The sequence below is a fragment of the Clarias gariepinus genome, chromosome 15 (genome assembly GCF_024256425.1).
Source record: "Clarias gariepinus isolate MV-2021 ecotype Netherlands chromosome 15, CGAR_prim_01v2, whole genome shotgun sequence".
NCBI lineage: Eukaryota > Metazoa > Chordata > Actinopteri > Siluriformes > Clariidae > Clarias > Clarias gariepinus.
Window position 1 is genome coordinate 5,015,662 of NC_071114.1, and position 25,195 is coordinate 5,040,856.

The 25,195-nt window shown below is 39.9% G+C and overlaps 1 protein-coding gene across 1 annotated transcript in view; it reads right to left on the bottom strand.

Moving 5' to 3' along the window:
- The window catches only part of dennd1b (DENN/MADD domain containing 1B), a 92,114-nt gene that overhangs the window by 19,520 nt on the left and 47,399 nt on the right, over positions 1-25,195 (bottom strand). The window contains exons 6-12 of the mRNA XM_053512818.1: positions 22,302-22,371; positions 19,886-19,966; positions 14,628-14,681; positions 14,182-14,292; positions 8,534-8,634; positions 6,860-6,905; positions 5,469-5,570 (exon numbers count right to left, since the gene is read on the bottom strand). Of these exons, the coding sequence (XP_053368793.1) occupies positions 5,469-5,570; positions 6,860-6,905; positions 8,534-8,634; positions 14,182-14,292; positions 14,628-14,681; positions 19,886-19,966; positions 22,302-22,371 (565 nt within the window). The remainder of the gene's footprint in view (positions 1-5,468; positions 5,571-6,859; positions 6,906-8,533; positions 8,635-14,181; positions 14,293-14,627; positions 14,682-19,885; positions 19,967-22,301; positions 22,372-25,195) is intronic.

Below are 25,195 nucleotides of genomic sequence, written 5' to 3' on the forward strand. Positions count from 1 at the left end.
GCGCAGCATCCTGTCTGGTACGAGCAAATTATTGGCCAAGTTTGTTTAGAATTGCAACAAAATCAAAAGAAAAAAAAATTATACAATCATAGCTGCATATTTATAAAATCATAATTCTTTATAGAATCCGTCCATAGGTAACATGATAATACCGTATCGGCTTGTCCCTGGTGATTCCCGTCCCTAACGCTTATTGTATATTCCGGTATACACTACCATCGCTGCTAATACACAATCCGCAGTCCTGCGACTTTAGTTTTAACAACCTGCAAACATGCAAGGCTTAGTCAAGCCTATAATGCGCACACTGTGTGCTAAAGCCTTATTTACATGAAATCCCAGCTTTTTGTGACAACAATCAGTTCGACTTGCTTTAGCACTGAATATCAAACAAGGACCAGAAACCTTAACTCTGACAAAAAAAAAAAAAAAGCCTGTTGAATATTCAATATAACAACAACAGCAACAACAAAAAGAAGTTCAGTCATCAGATTTATGAATTTAAAGGACGTTCCCATAATGCAGTGCAGGCTCTTTTATTCTTTTAACCCACAGCGCCTCCTTTAAGCTGCCGTTACAACTGAGCACAAGGCTTTAAGAGGAATTTTAGCTTATACAGTACGGCATGTGTAATAAATAAATGGCGTTTCTGTATTCGGAGAGGGTCGGAAAGCTTCAGGTTTATGTAAAGTTGGAATATTTTATGCTGATGTGTTAAGTGTAAAACAATAACAAAGAAAAAAAAAACTGCATACAAAAGAAAAGCAGGCATAGCAATTTTAAATAGTCGCCATTGTTGAGATATTATATTGTTTTATCGTTGTGGAAACGCGGAAAACATTTAATAACGAGTATCCGAATAATTATCGATTAATTGAATTTATACATTTATATTAATGAACTGATAATTGAAAAGAATCAACCCAATCATTTGTTTTTGTGTCACTTAACTTAAAACCTTGAGCCATTTTCAGTTTGTTCTTGTTTTTTTTCCAGACCCCCCCCCCCCCATTCATTTGTTCAATGAGGGTAACGGCAACCTTCAGATTAATAACAGGATTTTGGATAGTCACAAACAACTCATCAAGCATGCGATCTCAGCAACAGATCTGTCAGACTAATTAACTATTATACTTTGAGTATCACTAACGAGACATGAGCAGGAGGGGGCATCAGAAGGAAGCTTAGCTCTACAGGTGATCAACCTATTTGGGAGTGACATTTTTTAGTGTAAAGTCTCTGAGCCTATGATCTGATCAAAGGCAGAGTCCCCCATTGGGTCCAATTATAAGCACTGGTATTGTAGGGGGTGGGTAAAGAGAGAGACGAAGAGAGCGAGAGAGAGCGAGAGAGAGAGAGAGAGAGAGAGAGAGAGAGAGAGAGAAAGCGAGAGAGGAGGAGGAGGGGGGGCTGTTGAGGGGAGTGAGTTATGATATTCATAATCTATGCAGAGAGGCCTTTCCGGTATAGGTCTTTTCCCCATAGCTGTGATCTTTTCAATTCACATCAAGGCAGGATAGTTCTGGATGAAAGTGCTGCAAACATGGCGTCTCATTAAACTCTACAGCGCCGACTCCCCAACAGGGTTTGAAGTGCGCAGAGTAAAGAGCACGAGGTCAGAGGTGGCCCACAAAACAGATCTCCATTTAACTCACCAGCTGGAGATGATAATTAGCAGGTGCATCACTGTCTCCTCTTTTTTTTTTTTCTTTCCAAAGGATGATGCCACAAGCCTTCCCTCAATGATGGGCTGCTTTCATACGGCAACGCTACACACACACACACACACACGCCACTTCAGGAACGAGATGGGTATACTCACAGCGGTTGATTTGATTGAAATGGGCAAGGTCTGGACGTACGCCTGCGCAATACTTACACAAAGTGAATATACTGGGCTGACCACGTGCGTCTAATGTATTCTGTCTATTCTCTGTTTTATATTGGTTAGACCTCCACTGATGATCAGGCTTCTGGCTTGAGTGGTGAATCCTTAAAATATATATATATATATATATATATATATATATATATATATATAATAAGATTCTACCGCAAATAAAAAATAAATCGTCGTTCCATTTGCCATCTAATTCCTCAAGGCGGTTGTTTTCAACATGGCCTGGATGCATAACAACCTTTTTGTAGACACGTTTAATAAATATACAGAAAATACAAGAAGGCTATGAATGTAATTGGATAGCTGCATCTGAATGTCTGTTAAATAAATTCTTTTTTTTTTTTTTTTTTTTATTAAGTTGAAATGTTCATTTAAAATATACTCGGGTCATACATAAAATCTAAAATAAAACGGTGTAAAATCAGTTTAATAAAGACTGGATGATGGTACTATTATTAATATTTATTTATTTATTAATTTTTATCAAGTCAGTGTTGGAGTGGTAGGGCGGAAGGTGTTTTGCGAGAGATTTTGGCCATGAGTAGAAAGCCGTGGGGATGCAATTAAGAAAACTACAAAGAAAAAGGAATAGTTATGAAAATCTGCCTCTTTCTTTGATGTGCAGAAAGATGAAGAAGTATACACACTTGTGTGCATGCACACACACACAGCTAGCTTTTTTTTTCTTTTAGTCAGGACACACTTTGACCACCGTAAGGCACGATGCTCAGACAACATCAGATGTGTAGATCTTTTTTTTTTTTTTTTTTTTTTAAGAGAAGAGTGAAGGATGTGCTTAACCCTACTTTACTTTAGTAAATTACAGATGAAGTTGATCACAGGTTAAATGTTAAATGACTAAATGTTGGGTTTGTTCAAAAAAGTAAACGTGTTCAGGAGCTTCGCTTAATAATACTTTTACTTTACACAATTTTCACTGGTGACGCAAAACAGACACGATCAAACGCACAAGGACACAAAGAATAATGTAGTCTCAATAAGAAAAGTCTCACGGAGAAAAAAGTGGAAAAAAAACAAACAAACAAAAACAGCTCCTCTTGCTTTAATAAAAATCATACAATTCATAGGGACGTCTGTCTGTAGCTTTATAAGCGACCGGCAGACGAAAGATCAAACAATTCTTGCTCGCGTTCACTTCCTAGCTGTTTGCTACTATAACACTTTCCCTAATTTCCTATTTTTAGATGCGAAAGCAAACATCCTTTCCCTGTTACCAAACTCCAATTATAACAAAAAAAAAAAGGCAGCACAGCTTTTTTCGTTTTAATCAAGCTCGTTTTTTTGCGATGTCTTTGGAAACCTTTGTATTTCTTTTTTTGTTTTGTTTTGTTTTGGTTTATAACGGAGGAGTCGTTAAAAAAAGTTACTCAAAGGAACAGTGAACATTTCAAGGAGAAAGCGGAGAAAAAGATCGACATGAGAGCTGGTCCTGCGTTAGAAGGCTAATATGAATGAGCTTCATCTGCATTAATTACTGCTAAACTATATTATTATTACTGTTATTAGTATCATTATTGGTATTATTATTCATAAATAATGATGAAGGAACAAAACGTGTAGAAAGTGTGTGCAGAAAGTGAATTTCTGTCTACTTTAAGGTTGTGATGAGCATTCTTAAAATCCAACTTTAAACATTTAAGCTGAGGAAGTAAAGCCAGGTTTTAACACTGATGTTCCAACTTTTTTTCTTTTTACAAAAAACTAAACAAAACTGTCCTTGTTTATGAGGCTGCCCTGAGCTACAGCGGTTTTTCTCTCTATTTATAAATCTGCATGGAACAGAATCTCTACCCACATTGCAGCATTTCTAATAGTCAATAAATCTAAAATATTAAGTGCAAAATTAAAGGAAATGGCCATTATGCCAAAGAGAGCAAAGAGCTCAGCATCGGGTCGGGTCTGTGGGGGGAAAAAAGGCCAGGTAATTCAGGACAACTGTCACCTTTGACCTGACTGCGAGCCGGACCAACGGTCAGACTCACAGAATAATAAAGTCCACATGCGCAAACAGGCTTCATACCTATAATTATATGAATGTCATAAACTTTGGGTTTCTTTAAAACAAAAAAGGGAAGAAAAAAAAAAAAAGCTTTAGAGGTTAATTCCCCTTTTTACTGCTCAAAGATACTTAGATTCCTTTTCTTTCTCTCTCTCTTTTTCTCTTTTTTTTTTTTTTTAAATCTTGACTAAAAGCATTAAAAAACAAACTGGTAGCCTGTTTACACCTCAACGTGTTCGAGGTGACACCGATAAATTAATCCTCACGTCTTCGTTCTCAAGCATCGCCCAGAGATTTAAAATATTTTTCTATTTGCAGGCCGCGGGCTCGTAGAAAATGCTCCGTGACAGGCGGTTTAACTAGCGAATGAACAAAAGCAGCCTTCAGCTCCGCTCAATTAGAGCCGATTCCTTTCTCTTATGAATTTTAATATCCCCACAGGTAAGGTAGCCAAGGAAGAGAAACAGAAATCATTTTGTGGTGCAAAATATTACGACAGGTGACATTTACATTTCAGGTGGGATAATTTAACATGATTCAGGGGTGCGCGCTCCATCATTAGTCGATGAAAAATCATGCACCGAGATCAAAGCAAACATCGCTCTGGCACTTCATTTATCACACCGTAAAGACAAAGGCGTGTTGTCTTCCTGTGTCAGTTTCAAAGACCTGCCTCCTTTATATGACAAACTCGCAATTTAATATACAAATGAAATGCCGGTTTGTGGAATTGTAATCATTTTTTTATTTTTTTTACATGCTTTGAGAAAACACCAGCGATTCACAAAAGAGCAATTCTGCAAAACGAGCAAAAAAAAAAAAAAAAAAGGTAGAAGAAGGATAACAAAACCAGGTCCTTAATATTCAAAATAATTGACGAGTGACTATTTTTGCCCCTGACGATAGACGGAGCTGGCTGTACCGCTGACCGGTGTCACCACACCGCTAATTAAGGAGAGAAAGCAGTGGCAGGCGACTGGGAGAAAAAAAAAAAAAAAAAAAAACGCAGACTGATAATTGGCCCCCTTCTTCTCTGCATCTTCAGAAAAATCCAGCATGCTTCTCTTCCAGCGAGAGGTGCCACTGGGTGGGCAGAAAAGGCACGCCTTGGAAATAGAATGATTAAAAAATAAAAAATAAAACACACACGCACAACAAGAGGCAAGAAAGAAAGAAAGAAAGAAAGAGGGAAAGAAATGGACGAAGGCTGCAGCTGCACGTTCGCTGAATTCTGAAAGGCAGTCAAAAAAAAAAAAAAAAAAAGGCGCTGGCCTTTAAAAGTGACAAGGCGAGCTTGCCTAAATATTGCAGGACTGCTAATGACAAGGGGAGAGACTGGTTTTTACTCGGGTCAGCGAGGATCTGTGTGTGTGTGTGTGTGTGTGTGTGTGTTTGTTTAAGCATTTGAGTGGTTGAGAAACACACAAGGAAAAAATTTATAAAAGAGGAGGTGGGGGGGTGGGTTAAGATAAAAGTGAACATTAAGTTCTCTCTCTGTGTGTGTGTGTGTGTGTGTGTGTGTGTGTGTGTGTGTGTGTGGACACCCACGACATCACTGGGAAGGTTGTGCAGGTCGTCAGCAGGACTCTCCAGCGTGTTTGTATCCACATTTAGAATGATCACGTCTTCCAGGGATCTGCTCTTCACTCTCTGGGGAGGAGATGTTCGAGGCGCTCTGATTAAAACACACTATAATTAAATAAAACAATATATATATATATGCATTCACATGCCTGGTGGTATGCTATTTTTCTTTTTACCCTGTCTCTCTCCCAAATCAGACACTTTTTTGTTCATTACAATAATTTCAATCCAAACAAGAACTGTTGTTGTTTTTTTTTCCCCTCTCATCTAAGTGATGAACATATGCCGGTTTTTAATATTGATTTAAAAAATAAATAAAAATCAAGACACAATATGCCACCGAATTATTCTTGCATGATTATGAATATTTAATATTCGCTCCACTAATATCTACTTTATATGTAATTGAAATAAATCAACCGACACTATAGGGGAAAAAAAAAAACATCCACGTTGATATCACACACATGCTGCTTCTTCTTGCTCATATATATATCATATATATAATTTTTTTCCCTTAAAAAAAATAAATAAAAAAAAGCTGCATTCAGCCAGTTAAGCCATGGGACCATTTTGTGCATCCACACAAAGGTAGTCATGCATCCTGATGGTGACAAATCCCACAATTATTCTGCTGGTGCAGGTGGGGGAAAACATCCAAGTGAGTAAGGAGAAGAGAAGAAGAGAGGAAAGAAAAAAAAAAAGAAAAAAAAAAGAGAAAAGTTCTGGTTTGTCACTTTTGACAGTTGCTGCTATGGAGGCCTGCGTGCTGATTTGGTCTAATTATGTGCAGCCAGATAGGGGGACTGTCACTAATGCGAAAGTGTGATAAATACTGCCGGTGTCTGCAACTGTCAGAGGCATCATATTCTCTCTTACACACACACACACACTCTGACACACAAACACACACACACACACACACACACAGCTATAAGGTCCACCACCAACCAACATGCCAGATCCAAACACTCAAACACACGGGCTCTTTGTTCCTCCGCTGTGTTCGACTCTTTCATATCTCTGCGACACACACACACACGCATATACACACACACACACACAGGGGAGATAAAAGCCTGTACGTTTCTGTAGATCCTTGCATTTCAAGTTGTCAATATAAACATTGCCATTGGCTTCAAACGTTTTCTCAGATTTGATTCGAATGACTAGATGGGTCTTCTGTATGTGGTGACACACGGGAAGATTTCAAAAATAAATAAATAAAGAAATAAATAAAACCCACATAACTGTATTATACAATGTAATGACCAGCCTCCCGTTCCTGCTCAGCGAGCAACTCTGAGAGGCTGAACAGACATTGAGCTACTGACAGTAGGATTAATGTTGCTTACCTCTAACAGGCTCAGATGAACTCCGATCAGATATGGCATGGGTGCACTATTGGGAATAAAGGAGGGGGGGGGGGAGGGGGGGCAGAGTCATTAGCAAAACTAATATAATATTATTATACAAGAAAGGAAAAAAAAAAAAACCTAGAGTAGATTGAATTTTATTATACACTACATGGCCAAAAGTATGTGGAACCCTGACTGTGTGATTCTTTCCCCAAACTGTTACCACACCCATGTTGCTGAGAAGCACAGAGAGTTAGATTCACGATTCAAAGGACTTTATTAGTCCCAGAGGGAAACTGTTATAGTTATAAAGTACAATGCCTTTGAATGCTCTTGCATTATAATTCCTATTTACTTTGAAACCTGTTCCAGAATAATCAAAGTTTCTGTGCACTGCTCGATTATGACAAAAATCATTAAAAAAAACACATTTTTTTAAAACTCATGTACAGTCTGATCATTTTGATTTATACACATTTCCTCACACATTTCAAACTCACTTGCCTTATTTTCTTTTATTTCTTTTTTATTCTTTAAAGCTCATTTGCAACAATGACCGGCGCTATATAAATAAAACTGAACTGAACTGAATAATCGCAAACATTTGGGTCAATACCGAGATCACAATTATCTAACAGGATATCTCGCTGACTTTGGAAACTTCATGCACTCATTCAACTTGAAACAAAACGAGCTGGTGTTTTGGACGGTGGAGGAATACCACAGCTTGGGTGAGCGTGAGTTTAGTGAGGGACGAAAGCGCATAATGTGATGTGATGGGTTTCTAAGACAAATCGAGAACATCACCTCGAAAAAATATAACGCAGCACGATAATCTGTTTTTTTTTATCGCATTTATTATGTTTTCATGATACTTGTGATTGAAATCCGATTAATTGCATGGCTCTCGTCAAGCTTAGATTGAAAGAACTCCTGTAACCTACAACGTGTCCCAACCTCAACCCTACTGAAACGCCACCGTCGTCACCCAGCATCAGTACCCGGCCTCACTTACTGTCCGCTCTCGCATGGAGCTGAAAGATCACGAAACGTCCATGCTGAAAAAATCTAATAAAAAAGCCTTCCCAGAAGAGTGGAGCTTACAATAAGAGCTATTATATAATGGGATGTTGATGGTTTGGAGTGCACAAACTTTCGCCCAGCTAGAATAAATTCGCATCAAAACGTAAAGTGATTGAATCTGGCATGACGTGTTTTAGGAAGCTAAACCTATTACATCGCTCCGTTTGACGGTTTCCAGGAAGGGCCACTCTCTGAGCGCTGAAGGTGATTAGCGTAATTGGTGCGCGTCACGTTTTTTTTTTAAGCTTTGCTGGAGAGGAACGAGGCAGAGCTGCGTAATTAGATCGGTTTGGGTAGCTGCTGCTGCTGCTGCGGTTGCTCGATATATACTGTAGTTACGCGGGTAATAGGCTAGCGATATCTCCCACGGCTTTCGGCTCGGTAGGTAGAAAGTGAGAGGGCGAGAAAAGCGAAGGAGGAAGGAACCGACACGCGGCGGAACCGCTGGGCTGTAAACGGACCGTCCGCATCTTCTGACGTTGAAGTGTTTATCTGATGCCCGAGCCAAGCCAGTGAACGAGGGCCAAGAGTGCACGTTCGTGTGTAGGACAGTTGTAGGAGATGAGCAACCAAGCAAGATGATCTTACCAGCAGTAGTCCAGGAGGTGTGGGGGGAGAACTGGGATGTAGATGTGTTGCCAGTGCATGGGGTAGAGCATGGAAGCTGAGCCATGCACACATGCGGTTAACTGTGAGGAAACGAGAGCAAAAACAATAGAGAGAGAAAAAGAAAAAGAGATACATCAGACACAAAGTCTTCTTTTATTTTTACCCGCTTCCACGCGACAGAGAACAGCTAGCGAGATCGCCAATTTAAACGTTAATTCGACCAAATCATACGCGGCCAGAACATCGCTATGGATTGAAGTAAATAAAGCTAATAAACAAAAAAAGGAGAACAGTTAATTGCCTGGCTGGTGTGGAAGCCTGGTGGGCGAAACCCAAGTGAACCCTCCCTCTGACACTCATCTGTGCTCATGGCTACCTAGCAATTGTATTGACCCCCCCCTGTACACACACACACACACGCACGCACGCACGCACGCACAAGTGCACACGCGCGCTCATCTCCCAGATTAAAATAACATGATTAAATATGGAAAAAGAACAGAGGTCTGAAAACTCCGCTGGGACTTCATTAGGGCAAATTGCCAAAGAATGAAACATGAGTTAGCCAAGAGAGAAAGCATGAGCCGCTGGAATACCAGAGGGAGCGAGGCTGAGTGAGGATTTTTTTTTTTTATCTTTTTTTTTTTGCGTGAGGGGGGTCATTCCAGTAATGTGTGAAGCGCTGCTCAGAAACTATCCCGAGACCCCCGTCTCGTCACAAACGACCGACAAAACTGGCCGAGCTTAACCACAGCCAGGGCTTAAATTCCACCCGTCCCTCTTCTCCACCAGGCCGCGCGGAAAGTTTAAGAACGTCAGTGTGATTTTTAAATGATACAGAAATAAATTAGATGGGAAATCATACACTCCGCGCATCACCCCTGCTTACTCGTGATTTAATTAAACTTAAAACAGGACCTTGTTTTTTTCTTTCTCTTTTTTTTTCCTTTCCCGATTTTTATATATGCAAATGAGGGTTTTTTTTGCGTTTTCTCTGTAAATAATAACCCTTAAGCCGTGACATGTCTAATTGTGTCTGGATAATTTAGGAGCGATAAATGAATATTTATACCATCTCCCACCAGGTGGGTATCTCAGGATATCAAAGCTCTCAGACGTTTCCTTATTTTACGAGCGTTTTTATTTAAACGGATCCGCGACGGTGAACCGTGTCGAAGGGGGTCACGGTGGTGCTCGGGAACACTCTTTTTTTTCCTCTTTCTGTGAAAAACAGGTTGCCGTCTAATCTCCTAAAGAGAAACCTTTCCGTACCACGTACAGACGAGGAAGACGACTCCGGTTATTTCAACAAAGCATAAAAGGGGAGCTCCATTTGGCTTGATTTACTCTTAAGTTGAAAGGGAAGCACTATCTGTTTTCAAAGGAATAGGAAGGAGAGGAGGTGGTGAAACCAAGATAAGTAGTTGAAGGTCAAGATTCAAAACCCAAGAAGATGCTTGATATTTTTCCAAACACTATTTCCAGAGCTTTTTTTTAATTATTTATTATAATTTTTTTTTTTTTAAGTCTACCTTAATTTACCCTGCCTTCAGAAAAACATCATTCATCTATTATTTTTGGTATTAATGCGACAGACTGATTAATTAAACTGTATAAAATCGGGAATAATACTCCACCATAGACACGTTCATACATCTGAAAAAAAAAAAAAAAAAAAAAAAGGAACATGTGTGTTGTGTATACGAATGTGTGTGATATTCCAGTGCATTTTAAAATTAGCACTTTTTCCTTGACTAGGAACAAATGCAGGCTTCTGGCTTGTTTGGGTGTAGACCTGGTGCCTGCTGGGGCTCGCTGTGAGCTGCCACTAATGAGCATGTTAAGTGGAGACCAGCCACACACAGCAGATTACGCAGAGGTGACCAGGCTCAGAGAAACAACACAGCCCATGATCCAGTCACGAGGGACATCATACAGCTGGGCATCTCCAGAATCTCGCTCTCTCTCTCTCACACACATGCAGTTAATTAAGGCTATGTCTAACACCTAAACCTAATCCTAACCTCAGAAACAAACGAAAAAAAATTATATTCTAGTTCTTTCAGTTTTCTTTAAAAACTACAGTTTTTGACCGAAACACACTAACTAACTCTGTCAAACCATAAGTATTGGCACCCTTTGGTAAGGATGGACTGAAAGGTTTAGTCGTTAATTGGCTCAATCTGACTTCCTGCTTCAACGACGAGCATTAGGTACTGTATGTGAAAAATTGGCAGTAAAAAGGGATAAGTATAAGTATCGATCAAAGGAAAAAAATATTTTTTTAAATGTAAAAACAACCAGAGAAGTATCATCTTTAGAAAAGCAGGAAAGAAAAAAAAAACGGTTTATAATCAGCAGTGGAACGGTTGTACTATTCTCTTCAAATTTCCAGATCTACAACTACACATTTCCTCCTCAATCATGGCAAATTCAAGAGATAATACAGGAAGAGAGCTGTATAAAGGAATAAGAAACAAATAGCAAGCTGTCATGCAACTCAACTCGAGGTGGGTTTGAGGTTAACAACAACAACAACAAAAAGAAGAAGAAAAAGTAAAAAGGTAAAACAGAAACCTTAAATCTGTTACTAGAGATGTATCATTAAAAAAAACATAAAATATGTATTTTTCATTTATATTAGTTTGCACTGGAGGTGGTAAAATGTTGCCTTTCCTCTATAATCCTGCAGGTTACGCCACTCAGAATTAACGAATCGGAATATTTATATTATAAATCGTGATAGTTACAGAATCTCCAAACAAATCGAATCGGCACCTTAGTATCGTGATAATATCGTATCGATCCCTGGTGACTCCCATCCCTGGCTCTTAGTGTTGTTTTTCTTTTATTAGATTAGATTAGAATTAACTTAAAAATGTTTGTGCAAAGTACATGTTCAGAGCCAATGAAATGCGGTAAGCATCTACGTAGAAGAGCAAAAGTCTATTTATATTAAATAACAATGTGTTATAACAAACAGAAGATGCAGTAGGTAATAAAGTTATGGTGTATGAAGTATAACTGCAACATTGTGCCATGATGGTACATGGTACCTTGAACGAGCAAAGGATTTTAAAGGAAATTGTGGTACCAAGAATCTACAATTGTTCCGTGGTTGGATCTTCTAGCGGGACAACGGTCCAAAACATCGCTCCAAGAACGTTCGACGAGCTTAAACTTCTGAAACGGACTTAAACCTCAGAACCACTGCTGACGAGGTGAAGTTCCGAGCGCTTCATAATTGGGGCATGTGGGTTTGTTTTACATCAAAAATACATATTTTTGTTGGAATAAATGCAGTTAAATTAAAAGTGTGATTTCTCAGAGGTTTTCGGGACGAGCGGATTAACCTCAGCAAATTTACACATACCATGTATTACTTTTTTTTTTAAGTTATGGAATCTTGCCTCATTATGAACAATTTCGAAAGACAAATAACACTGAGTTGTAGTTTTTAAAAAAGGGAAGAAAAACAACAACAAAAAAAAAAAAACATCAGTTCGCCTGATCGTCTTCTTTTAACACTGCTTTAAAGTCACTGGTAGTCTTTAACACTGTCTGTGAACCAGGAACACAAACACATATACACACACACACACACACACACGTACGTCATATCCATCCTGCCATGTTTACACGAACACTGGCTTTGACAGCAACGACGCAAGTCTACAGTTGTATTTGTCCGTGTGAAGAAGTTAGTAAACAGTGCCTTCTTGGATCGGGGGATTGATCCGTAGCATCTCTAAAACCCAGACAAAAAGTTCTGATCTTTGATAGGAGCAGCGCTGCAGGCAGCACTATCACTACGTCTGGGGCAGACCAGAGGTGTGATTCTTTTTTTTTTTTTTTCCCTGACAAGGGTGACAACACCGAGACTGTGCACCAACTTCCCCTAGAACCTGTAAGGCTCTTTCTCTCCTGGTTCTTGTGCTTGCTTCCCAATTACCACAATTCCTTCTCCATTCCTGTCTGTGCTCAGCACTAACAAGGAGGTGACATTGAGGGGGGGGGAGAAATGAACAAAGAAAAAAAAAAAAAGACGCTGAGAGGGCAGAGGCAGATAAACGTGAGATAATACTAACCTGTCCGTATAGCATGCCCAGGAAAAAAAAAAAAAGAAAAAAAAAAGGACGAGAAGTAACTACGAGACGCAACTATCAAAAGCAGCAGGGGTAGAAGATGTGTTCAAGAGAGGGCAAAAATGAGACTGAATAAAGAATGACAAAAAAAAAAGAGAGTAAGATGGGGGGGAGGAAAGAAGCATGTGTGTGTGTGTGTGTGTGTGTGTGTGTGGAGAAAGGGGGTGGAAAGTACTGTATGAGGCCAAAGAACAACCTCAGTGGCTAACACCACAGGCCAAGACAGGATCTGCTCTTGTTAGCATAGCGCTGACAGCATGATAAGAAAGCTGCTGTCAAAGACTCAGGGCCTCCCAGCTGACTAGTTAGGGGGCACCTGATGTGGCACAATTATACCAGTGTGTGACAAGGCAGCACGGGCTGCTGCCTCGCAGATGCACCTCAGAAACAGCGGCGCGCCTCGCCTCTGGTCACAAAACAGCGATGAGTCGACTGATGCGGCATTGTAAGATCATGATTTATTCCTTTGCTTTCCGGTAGAGGCAAGGCGGTGCCTGTGTTCGGCTAGAACTGACATGGAAAGGTACACTGGGGGCCCCAAACATTGAGGGTCAGCCTGAAGCATGCATAATGCATGCTCTTTCTCTCTTTCGCTCGCTCTATCTCTTATTCGTTCTCTCTTTTTTTATTTTTTATTTTATTTTTTTTCGGTCTTGCAAGGACAGCAAGACCGGGACCAGAGTCACATGATTAGGAATTCGCAAAGTGATAACAGAATTATTTAGTTTGCTGTAACACCGTATAACAGCAAGGACAAGTTGGACAGTTGTTTTTTTTTTTTGTTTTGTTTTAAAGATGCAAAGTTTAAGTGAAGGAGATCCCTAATAACGTCTGGTTTCACGCTAACTCTGGTGTTTCATAAACGGACGCTTGGCTACCCTCTTTAAAACAGTAAATCATGTTAAAAAGGGCGACGGAGGGAGGAGAAAAGGAGGGGGGGGGGGCGGTTTACCCAAGAGACTAATGATTTACACACTCTAAGCCCTCGTGTCAGTGAGCACACAGAATGATGGTGGCAACCAGGAGGAGTGAAATAGTCCGTGGATTGGCTCAAGCTGACAGGCTCTTCTCCATCTCTCTCTCTCTCTCTCTCTCTCTGGCTACAGATAGCTCGGCGAGTAAGCAGAGATAATGTGCACATGACATCACTTGCTGCTTCTCCCCTGAACCGTCAGGAAGCTTCAGGCTGCCCATGCGATAAGCTTCCACTCCCTTCCTGAGGCGAGAGGAGCCGGACAGAAACTATGTGAATTGTAATAACTGATAATATAACGCCAGGCTGACCATCTGAAACAAAGCAGTAAGGTTAAAGTACATTATAAAGTTATAAACATTTGATCACGGCTATGATTTTTTTTTTTTTTTGGGGGGTCTGGAACCAAATATTTATTATTAATAATAATAATAATAATAATAATAATATCATTTGAAAATGTAAAACAAATCTACATGAATAGTGAAGGAAGTGGAACGTCTACTCACAGTGCTAAGCTTACTCGAGGTAATGATGATGCGGCGCTCGTGCAGCATGCTGGCGTACAGGTGCAGCATGTTATTCACGTCCACTGCCACGAAGTACTCGGTTAGATTCCTCTGAAGGGAGACGGAAAAATGTACTCGGCCAATTAATTCTATCAAATACAAAAGGTCTGATTTTTCTCTTTAATAAATGATTTATCAGTTTTAAGGTGAATCAGGAGGCAACCCCTGAAATACTGGGTGCAATAGGGGAAAATGTGCCGTAGAGTGGATGCAACACACACACACACACACACACACACACAGTGGGCAATTTCGAGTTTAATAGAAACTTCTTAACTGTGTCATGGAGAGAAAAAGTGTCTTAATAAAAGTAAATTCCAAACAAATATTCTAACAGAGAAGCAATAAATGAAATCTGCGGACACTTAAAGTGTCAGCGTACTCACGTTTTCAGGTATGGTAGGAAGTCTACTAATATCCGGGGCAACAAAGTGCAAGTGCTAAATAAAAATAAATAAATTCATTAAAATAAGTCAATATAAAACAGAATGAGAAGCAATGCACTGACCAAACTTTCTACTCGTTATTGCTCCTTGAACTACAAGTATTAAATCTTTTTAAACATTCAAAAGGGCCAACACAATAACAACATCAAAAACAATTATAAAAAATGATAATAATAATAATAGCAGCAGTAATAGTATCAGATGTAGTAGTACAAGCAGTTAGATTTGCTCAGGGTTACTGAACAGAAGGTCTGGGGTTCCCGGCACAGCCGAGGCCCTTAACCCTATCCGCTTCGGGGGCGCCGTATCCACGCGCCGACCCCAACTCCCTAACAAGCTGGGATATGTGAAGAAAATAATTTCTGAGCTATAACGTGTATTTGACAAATAAACTCTTCTTCTTCTTTAAGTACAAGCAGTAATAGTAGCAGTGATAGAAGGGGTAGTACAACTAGGAGCAGTTTTAGAATTTTAGTAATGTGAATGGGAGCATGAGTATTAGCAGGGTGGGTGACAGTAGTATTATTAGTAGTAGAAGTGGCAGTATTGATAGTAACAGATAGTATTAATGTCAATAATATATAGTGTAGGTATTCGCAGATGTAGTATCAATAGTAGTAGTTTAGAACCAATACTATTACTATTAGTAGCAGTTTTAGCTGTAGTATGAGTAGCCATATTTGTTGTACTAGCAGCAGTAATATTAGCATTAGTAGTAGCATTAGCAGGAGTACTACGTAGAAGCCACACTAGCATTATTAGCAGCAGTAGTATTAGCGATAGAATGACTAGTAGTAGGAGGAGAAGGAGTAGTAGCAGTAGTATAAGTAGTAATACCAGTAATATTATTAGCCACAGTAGTTTTAACATTGTTTTTTTGTATTAGCAATAGTATTAATAGCCACATTAGTATTAGTAACATTAGTAGTGCTAGTTTTAGTAAAAGTATCATTAGCAGTATTAGCAGTGACAGTAGTATTAGTAGCCACATTAGTAATATTAGCAGTAGTATTACTAGCCATGGAAGTAGCATTAACAGCCGTAGTAGTTTTAGTAGGAGAAATAGCCATAGTAATATTAGTACCATGAATAGTATAAGCAGGACTATTAGTAGCCACGTTAGTAAAATTAGCAGTAGTATTAATAATAGTATTAGCAGTAGTAGTATTTTTTTAGCCACTGTAGTATTAGCATTTATTTTAACGGTAGTAGCATTTGGTAGTATTAGCAGAAGTGGCAAGAAATGAAATACGAATACTTTGTTACTGTTATTAAGTATTTATTTGTGTATTCGTACCTTACTATGTGATACTTTTTATTTCTAACACTATACCAGAAACAAAACAATTCTACAAATCCAGTAGAAACAACTGGCCGGGCAAAGCGATTGACAGTTAACTGGGCGGCGGTAATAAATATACTTAGCAAAAGAGTTGTGAGCGCTTAAGCATTAGGTTTGTGTTTCACATCAATAACAACGTCATTTTTTTAAAACAAGCTTTATGCAAATGTCATCCAATTTAAGCGCGTCTTTTAAATTTATTGTATTCTGTATGCGTACAGTACACCCATGTTTAATTGCGTACATTACTTGGATTACAGGGTAGTAACTAAGCAATTTAACTAATTAAACACACTAACAATGCTACTGTACCTGTTATTCAGGCGTCATATCCAGACCATCCTTTACATTAGCTTCAGTAACTTAATAATCTCTCAGTTATAATTTTTTTATATGCCTTTATGAAAAAAATTATCTGGGTTAATTATTATTATTATTATTATTATATTATTTATTTTAATGTAAAGACATATTGCCAACTGCTACAACACTGGCTATTAGAAATTAAAAGCCTATCCCAGAGACCTTGGCCGAGTACACTCCGAACATGGTGCCAATCCCACGCACACAGTCACACACTAAAGGCAATTTGGGAAGGCCAATTAGTGTCATGTGGATGTTTTTGGGCTGTGGGAGGAAACCCACTAAGCACTGGGAGAACATGCAAACTCCACACATGCAGACTTGAGACAGAAATCGAATCCTCGACACTGGAGGTGCAAGGCCACCATGCCACCCAAAATTTGTCAAAAAGTTATTTTTAGCCACAGCTCCCTTGAAATAAAACTACAAGCATGGCAGAGAGACTAACTGCACCGTTATAAGTTATCTCTCTTCTTTATCCATTAAACTCAATAAAATAAAGGCCAAAAATTGTTTGACATTTTGGCTCCTTTGCCTAAAAACGTAAGCTGTGTTCACGCCTCTCCGTCCAGCCATGTCTAAACCAAGCAGTCAAACCATTAACAAAACTTGCATTTAAGGATTGAAAAAATCGGCCTACAACTTTTAATCTCTTGTACATTTACTGTCTGCAAGGGTTCATGAACATGTGAAGCAAGTGAACACAGCTGATGAAGTCTACATTTATTTGTACAGTATTAATTCATACTTTCATTTTGGTAAAAAATGATAAAACGTTTTCGAATTCTGCAGAAATCAAAATCAAGTCTGGGATCAACAGCATCAACTTCAATTAACCTTCAATCTAAAATACTTTAATACTGTATCAGTAATTCGGCCGGATAGATATTCAAAAAAAATCTGTTTCTTTGTGGAGTATGTTTTAGGTCATGGGCTTAGTACTTCTACCTGAGCAACAACAACAAAAAAATTAGTATGAAATGGCACTAGTACTATTTGTAGTGGAGTAGGTTTTTACTTAATGTTTTATTAGTATTATGTCTAAAAGTACTTTGTGCACCTCCACCCTCTGGGTATTAGTATTAGCTGTATGAGTAACAGTGGTAGCAGGAGTACTATCGGCAGCAGTAGTGTTAGTGGCACTAGTAGTGATATTATTAACAGTACTATCAGCAGTATTAGTATTAGTACTAGTCCTGAATGTTAAGTGTCTTGGTGCAGGAGAGAAAGTCTTCATTAAGACCCAGAAGCCAGCAGCTCTGCTGTGACCGGATCAGAAGAGTCGTCCCGGCGCGAGTTTGAACAGCCGCACAGGTTTAATGTCTGGATCAAAGAGGCTGTGAAGCCTAGATCTCACACGGCACACTAACTTCGGCGCTTTTGTTTGCTCGCGCAGTGCTCCTCGCTCACTCGCTCTCTCTCTTTCTCGTCCTCTCTCTCTCTCTCTCCCCAGGCTAGGCCGTGCCTCATTGTGTGTGTGAAGAGTGTCCATCTGTTGCCGAGTGCCTGGGTTCAACACTCTTGCTGTTGCATATGTTCGACTAACAAAAGCAAGTTGTGTAATATCAAAAAAAATGAACTTGGTCCGAATTATTGAGTGAGACATCGAATTCTTTTTTTTCCGTTTTTTTTTTAATTTTTTATAAATGTACAGCAGTTTAACATTTAACAACATAAGATGTACAAAATATTTCCTTCCACCAAAAAAAAAAATGCACTGAAAGAAAAGAGCAAAAAGGATTTAGAGCCTCAGTCATTGTCATGTGCAGGCCCCTGTGTGTTTATTCTCCCACACAGAGCGTCCGATTGGCCTCGGTGTCGTGAGCTACGCTTCCAACTGGCTGCGGCCGGCAACGCTCACGCCATGTTTATAAAAATCACACATTATCAAAGCGCTTGTTATCACTGTGCTCTGCCTGCCTGATTGCCTGCTGCTCTCAGTAGCGCGAGCCGGATCCTGGACGCCTCCCTCGCTCCCTCCCTCCCTCGCTCCCTCCCTCCCTCGCTCCCTCCCTCGCTCCCTCCCTCGCTCCCTCCCTAACCCTCGTACCCTCGCACACAGTACAGCCTCCTGCACTCTGTAAAGCCACTCGTATCCCTGTTAGCATTTCTAACGCTTTAAACTCGCAACCTAGTCAACCCGAGCTGAGCAATATTAAGAGACGGAAAAGAGAAAAGCAGAGAAACGTGTATTTTATTCGATGCATGTGCTGAGTAACTCATTGCTAAGTGTGGCTTGTAAGCTCGGAGATTTACAAACTAGTTTCAGCTTCAGCGATCAAGCATGACGTGCATGTCTTAAGACAGGAGGAATCCACTGGAGGATGAATTTATGTATGAAAATTACATACAAAAAAAAAATGAGTACAAAAATTATAATAATAAATAAAATAAATAAAAACAGCTTGGTCTTTATGCGAAAAAAAAGTTTTGATTAGTTATTACTAGCTTTATTTTTTAAAAAACAGTGAGCATTATTATGCAGCAAGTTCATGTTAAACATACACAGGGTAAACACACAAAACTTTTTTTTTTTATATTTTATGTCAGTGCATTCATTTTTTTAAAGCTTTGTTTAAAAAGTTTTTAGCTTTTGTTGTTTTATAGCAAGACCCAAGATGGTCTTTTAGTCGTGTTTTTTTTGGCCATATTAAAATAATAAAAAAGAAAGAAAGAAAAAAAAAGAAAGAAACTGCAATTAGCGCCAAAGTGTCAGATTTATGAGCTGCTTTTCATTCTCGCTCTTGCTTCCATGTTCGCTCACTCACAATTCGCTGACTTTTGGCTTCGCCGATCTTTCACAACTCGCCCATTGGCAATATGCAAGCACTTGTTCTTACACATTGACAGATTAAAAAACTTCACACACAAAAAAAAATAATAATAATGAAAATAATAATAATAAGTCGAGGAATATTATACTACTGGAGTGCAGAGATCCAGCTTTAGGAAGCCGTTTCGAGAAATTTCATGGCGTCATCTAGATGGTTGGTGAAGCGAACCCAGGTGTTAGTACAGTATGTTTTAATCTGAAATGAACTGCTGCTGTGGAATTGGTGTGTGTGTGTGTGTGTGTGTACGATCGGAGGTAAGGTTTGAATCTAAAAAACGAGATCTGGGATAAAAGTGGAAGTGATTAGTGTATGTACAGTATTTCTGTAATGTAGAAATAAAATGTAAACAAAAATAATCATTTTTAAATGCAAAATAAAGCATGAGACATAAAGTGATGTCATTATAATAAAAAAAAATATATATATATATATGTATTAATGCAAACAATTGATATAAACGCTGTACAGGAATGTCATCAGCGTGCAAACAGTGCAGGCGATCAGGATTGTTGATCTTTTCACTTTGACACGTACAAATGTCTAAAAACCTCAACCACCTACTAACACTTCAGGTAAAGTTTTAATCTATAAATATCCACCTCTCCGTCTGACAGGCGGCTCGTTAAGCCAGGGCATGCTAACTTTAACTGTATACGTACCAAGCTCAGAGCTACGTTTTTGTTCGGTTTCGGCACGGCCAGCGCGTGCAGCTTCTCCAACACATCTTTCAGTTCGTTTTCCTAAAGAAGGAGAAGAAGAAAAAATATATGTCACGTATAGGGTGTTAGGGTTGTGTGTTGTGTATGTTTGTAGGAGGGCACGGTAACATAACAATCGCTGACCAATTTGGAGCACGCTCGCACCGTGTATTCCTGCAGCGAGTCTGAAGTAGGGGGGGACAAAAACATCCGAGTGACGCGTGTTTAACGAGCAATCCTGAGGTTAAGAAACGGTAAGCTGGGCCGCGGCAGACGCTTATTATTCGGGAAATGATTTACGGCCGGCGTTGGCTGTTCGTAATTAACCGTGGGTCCTCACTCAGTGAAGGCGTCTTTAAGAAGCCTTCGGAGAGCAGCGTCGCCGCAAAACAGGCCCCCGGATTAGAACGCCGGCCTTTTTACGAGCTCTCACGACAAGAGCGCAATTTATTTTCTTGGACTTTTGCGTGCAGTTGGAATCGCATTACACCAACGCCGGGGGAAGGAACACGGGCCGAATCTAAGTGCAAAAAAGAAATAAAAATGTAATTCTTGGATCCGTTTTTACAACGAGCGAAAGAATTCAGACGTTATCGCAAGCGTGGCTGATTAGTCGAGGCAGATTTTAGCTTTACGGTTGAAGTGTGTCTCACCCTAAAGCATGTTATATTTGTACAAAGCTAAGAGTCTACATTTATAAAATCCTCACTGGAACTGTATTATTATTATTATTATTTTTATTATTACCACTATTATTAATCACCGGTGTAATGTTCAGCTTTCTCATTCAACGTCGCTTTTTAAAACTCTCCAAACAAAATTGCACCAAGGAATGTTTTTATTTTATTTTTTAAATCCAATTTTTTTTTTAATGGCGGTTTTAAGCCGCTTTACAGATTTACGCGGCTAATGAGGAAGCCAGAGGCAACAAAAATCTCCCCGAGACAAGAAACCTTGAGAAAGCGAACCTAGGTAGTGGGATTACACGCGAGTATATCATTAAGAGTAAACAGATGCAGACCGGCGCAGGTCGAGCGTCGCCGTGTGAGCTGAGAGCCATGGCCGAGCTAACATGGCCTCCTGTAACGTTACTGAGCTCCGTCGAGCTCCTCAATCGCTGTAACATGGAGTAAAAATGCACGCAGGTCGAAACGCGGCTTAACGACGCCGGCTGCTCGTGCGTTTCGGGACGCGGCGCTGGCTTCTCCCACGAGAGCCGGGATGCTCGCACGTGCGGTCAGTAAAACAGCCTGAGGTAACAGTTCATTTCCTCTGGCCTTAAACCATCGACGCTCTTGTCTGTCCTCGTCAAGCGACATGAGCTTCATGTGTTAGTGTGCGCTGTCTCTCCGGTCTCTGGAGCTTCAGATTTATTTAGCACAGCGCTTTCGCTATAACTGTGTGCCGCGGTTTTTTTATCATCATTAAGAATTGCAATTAAAAAAAATTTAAAAAGGGGGTTGGTAAAGGTGGGGGGGGGTGATTGTTTTGGGAGATGACTCGGAAGCGGACTCAGCAGTAAACTTGTACCATGCAATTGTAATCATTTATATATTTATATACACACACAGGGTGAATGACACGGACGTGTAAGATTCTCAACTCTTCACGTCTGCCCTTCAGCGTGTGTGTGAGATGTTTATGCATTCCTGCAGTAGCACTGCTGAGTGTAACACCATGACATGACACTCTCTCCATCTTCTCTTCATCTTTTATTTTCTTTAAATTTATTTATTTTACAAAATAAATCATATGTACAGTGCGCTGCATATTTCCCTCCTCTTTACATTTTCACAAACTCCTCATCCACAATATCTGGCTCATTCTTTTTTTTTTTTTGGTAGTCATCTCTGTGTATTTTGGGGAAAGAAAAAAAAAATAGATGCAAAAGTTTTTTTGGACGCCGTGCATTTCCCAGAGATTTGTTTTCCAGTAATTTGCGAAGGACCGACTTCCTGTTTCATGTTTGGTCTGTTAAATGTCAACAACGCAGCAAAGCAAAACAGGCGAGCGATTGCCAACCGGCTCCGCCTGACTAACTGGGCTGGGACTAAACCTTCTCCTGTCTGCACACTCCTGAGTTTGGATTTCTCGGCTAATAGAGTGACGGAGGGTCGTTTCTTTCCCTCTCTCTCTCTTCTCCTTCCTTGTCGCTGGCAGGCGTCGGTGACGTGAGGAGGCTTGCTCGGTAAAATAGGGTCCGGGCACAGGAACACACGAGAGCGTGCCGTGTTTCAAGAGTGCTCGTTAACTTTTCACGGTGCAAACGTGAGAAACCGACACCGTCTCGTGCAGACTGTGGTTACATAACAGGAATAAGATTTCTCCCCGCTATACAGTACAGTACGTGCATCGCTGTTGTAGTTCGTAAACGTACCTGGTGTTTTGTTAAGTAATCTGCGAGGGTGTTTAGCAGCTTGTAGTAATTCTCAAACCAGGGAAGATAGCTGTAAAAAAACAAAACAAAAAAAAAAAAACAGAAAGAGACATAGAGACAAATGTAATTATCATGACACAGGAAGAAAAAAAAAGAAAAAAACAACGAAAATGAGTATCCCACAATTGCAGCCTTTAAAAACTGGTTTCTACGGCTAAATCCGCCCCCTACCTTCCTGCCTGACCTTGACATTTAACCCAGTGTCTTTAGGCTTTCCTCCAGCTCCAGTCCAACATCCCTATTATCACATTCTTTGTACTTGTGCTTGTCCCTGTGTTTTAAACATTCCAGTCGAGGCTTCACTTTGAGGAGTGAGGAAATAAAAAAAGATTAACAAAAACAGCCTGATTAGACGACTGTAGGCTGCAATAAACAAAAGGACGTGGAGGGATTTGTGGGGGTGGGATGGGAAGGGATGGCGCGGCGGTTTCGGCGGGGAGAAAAGATGCAGCGCTTTACAAGCATGCTGCGCCCATATGCACCAACCCGGCCCAGACGTCTTACATTAGCCCGCTACATGAGAAAATCCCCCCCCTACACACACACACACACACACACACACACCTTTGAGTTTAATGGCTACTCAGGCTGGGAGTGATTTTTAAAATAATGTACCGTCTCTGTTTTAACTAATCACATAATACCTCGCCAAGAGACACCGCATCATGTATCTGCAACATTTATTTTTTTTTTTTCCCAGCTTGACAGAATCTTGGCAAACTTGACAGGATTCTGGAGGTGGATCAGGGCCAGCATTTTGTTTTAGCTTAGAGGTTGCAACAAGAATGAACAAACACACACACACACACACACACACAGCATTTATTTTGTTATGCAACGTAATGAAAAAATGTGAACTGCTCCCTTTTTTTTTTTTTTATCCAGCCCTAATGCAAGTCTCACACTTAATTGAGGTTGATGACATCATTCGGGGTATGTTTTTGTGTTTGTGTGGGTGTGCTGTCTAAATACATATGGACAAGACTGCAGGGGGAAAAAAAACACACGATGCGCTAAATAATGAACGCACAAAAAAGTTAGCTAAATTGTTTGAAAAAGTTGTTGTTTTATTTTTTTTTTGGAACGTAACGTTAGAAAATTAGAATTGATTGAAATAAACAAAAACAAAAGCCAGCTGATGAGTTTTTTTTTATTTTTTTATTTCCCTTCTTCGTCTTCACATGGGTCAGTAGGCGCTTCAGTAGACTGGAATTAACAGACAACGAGGAAAACAATAGTGAACGTAATGCTAATTTTCATATCGCTAAATCCGATGACAGGCGGTTCCGAGTGAAGTGCGCTCAAGCGCGATTCTGCGTGACCATTAACCTGAAACGATCAAGCCTTAATACGCAGATATTTTGACATCCGTGGAAAGATTCTCCTAAACCAGGTCAAAACCCGAAAGCTACACGAGACTCGCGTACGTGAACACGGACTCCCCTCACATACGTCGGCATCACCGGACACCTCCAACCATCTTCCTGTTCTTCTTAATCGACAAAAAGCTAGCGTTTATCTTTCTCGACCTCTTTGTTTAAAACGCGAGCCTTAAGGATGCTAATCCTGCACAATCCGCCCCCCCCAGCTCATGAAGGGGAGTTTAGTGCTGTCAGAGAGACTCGACAGGCCTGGAAGAACCCGAACGCTCATTAGACTCCTAAATGAGGAAAGCTGTAAATCTTTTGTTTTCAAGACAAATAAATTACAACTGAACGAGCGGATTAAAGCCCGGTTCATCAAGATACAGTACCGAGGGAGAAATTCCTACCGCACATACCTGTGTTGTATAAATAATGCTCCGTTCCAATGCGTTTTGGCTGAAATTACATATCAGAATTTTTTTTTTTTTTTGCTGCCCGAGCAGAGCAGCCCTAAGTCCCCTAATCTCTTCATGGTCAGCGAGTAAGAATGTGTTTGTATTTGACAAATCCTGCGATAGAGAGACATTCATCATTCTGAGCTGCGCTGCAGGCCGAGGCATTCTCTCCGGCCCTTTTAAGCTCCTCCGCTTGAAAGTGGTTCACCTCCTCGTCAAAAAAAAAAAAACAACAAAAAAAAAAAAACACACAAGTACACCACCATCTAACCCCTCTCTCTCACACACACACAACAACAGAATAGTGTATGAGTGCTACTCATACACTATATCTCCAGCAGAGTATGATTTTAAGAAGCGTGACGAAGCATGTACGTGATGTCCGGAAATAATACGCTTTGTACGTTTTAATTGGCATTCTAATCGTAAATCATGATAACCATTAAACACAGACCGGGCCATGTATTTATACTGTATATATCACACAGTCATCATACAACCAAAAATCACAACACACACCAGGAGGCTTCGATGAGTTACTAAAAGTCTAAGTTTTGAATTTCCTTCATAATAATATGAAGTGGTGTAAATAATATAGTGGAGTTGTGGGTTTTTTTTCTTTTAAGGTTTTATTCAAACAACAAAAGTGCGTTAAAAAATTCCTGTGAATTCTCCACTTATCCCAGATCATCACAAATCTAATCATGGCTCATTTATTATTATTATTATTATTATTATTATTATTATAATTATTGTTATTATTATTGTTATCACAGGGTTTTTTTTGTGCGCTGAACAAGTAAAGACTAAGCGAACTAAAACAATACCCTGCGAAATCAGCGACGTCTTCCATGAAATCATTTCCTCTCTATATTTAGATTCCTTTTACCGACTCTGGCGTGTGAGCCTGACTAAGGAGCTCGTAAGATCCAATCGGATTGCTTTTTTTTTTCCCTAAAAAAAAAAAAAAGAGAAGCGTCGGCCTGAAGGAACCTTGGCTCTTTCGCCCTGGGCT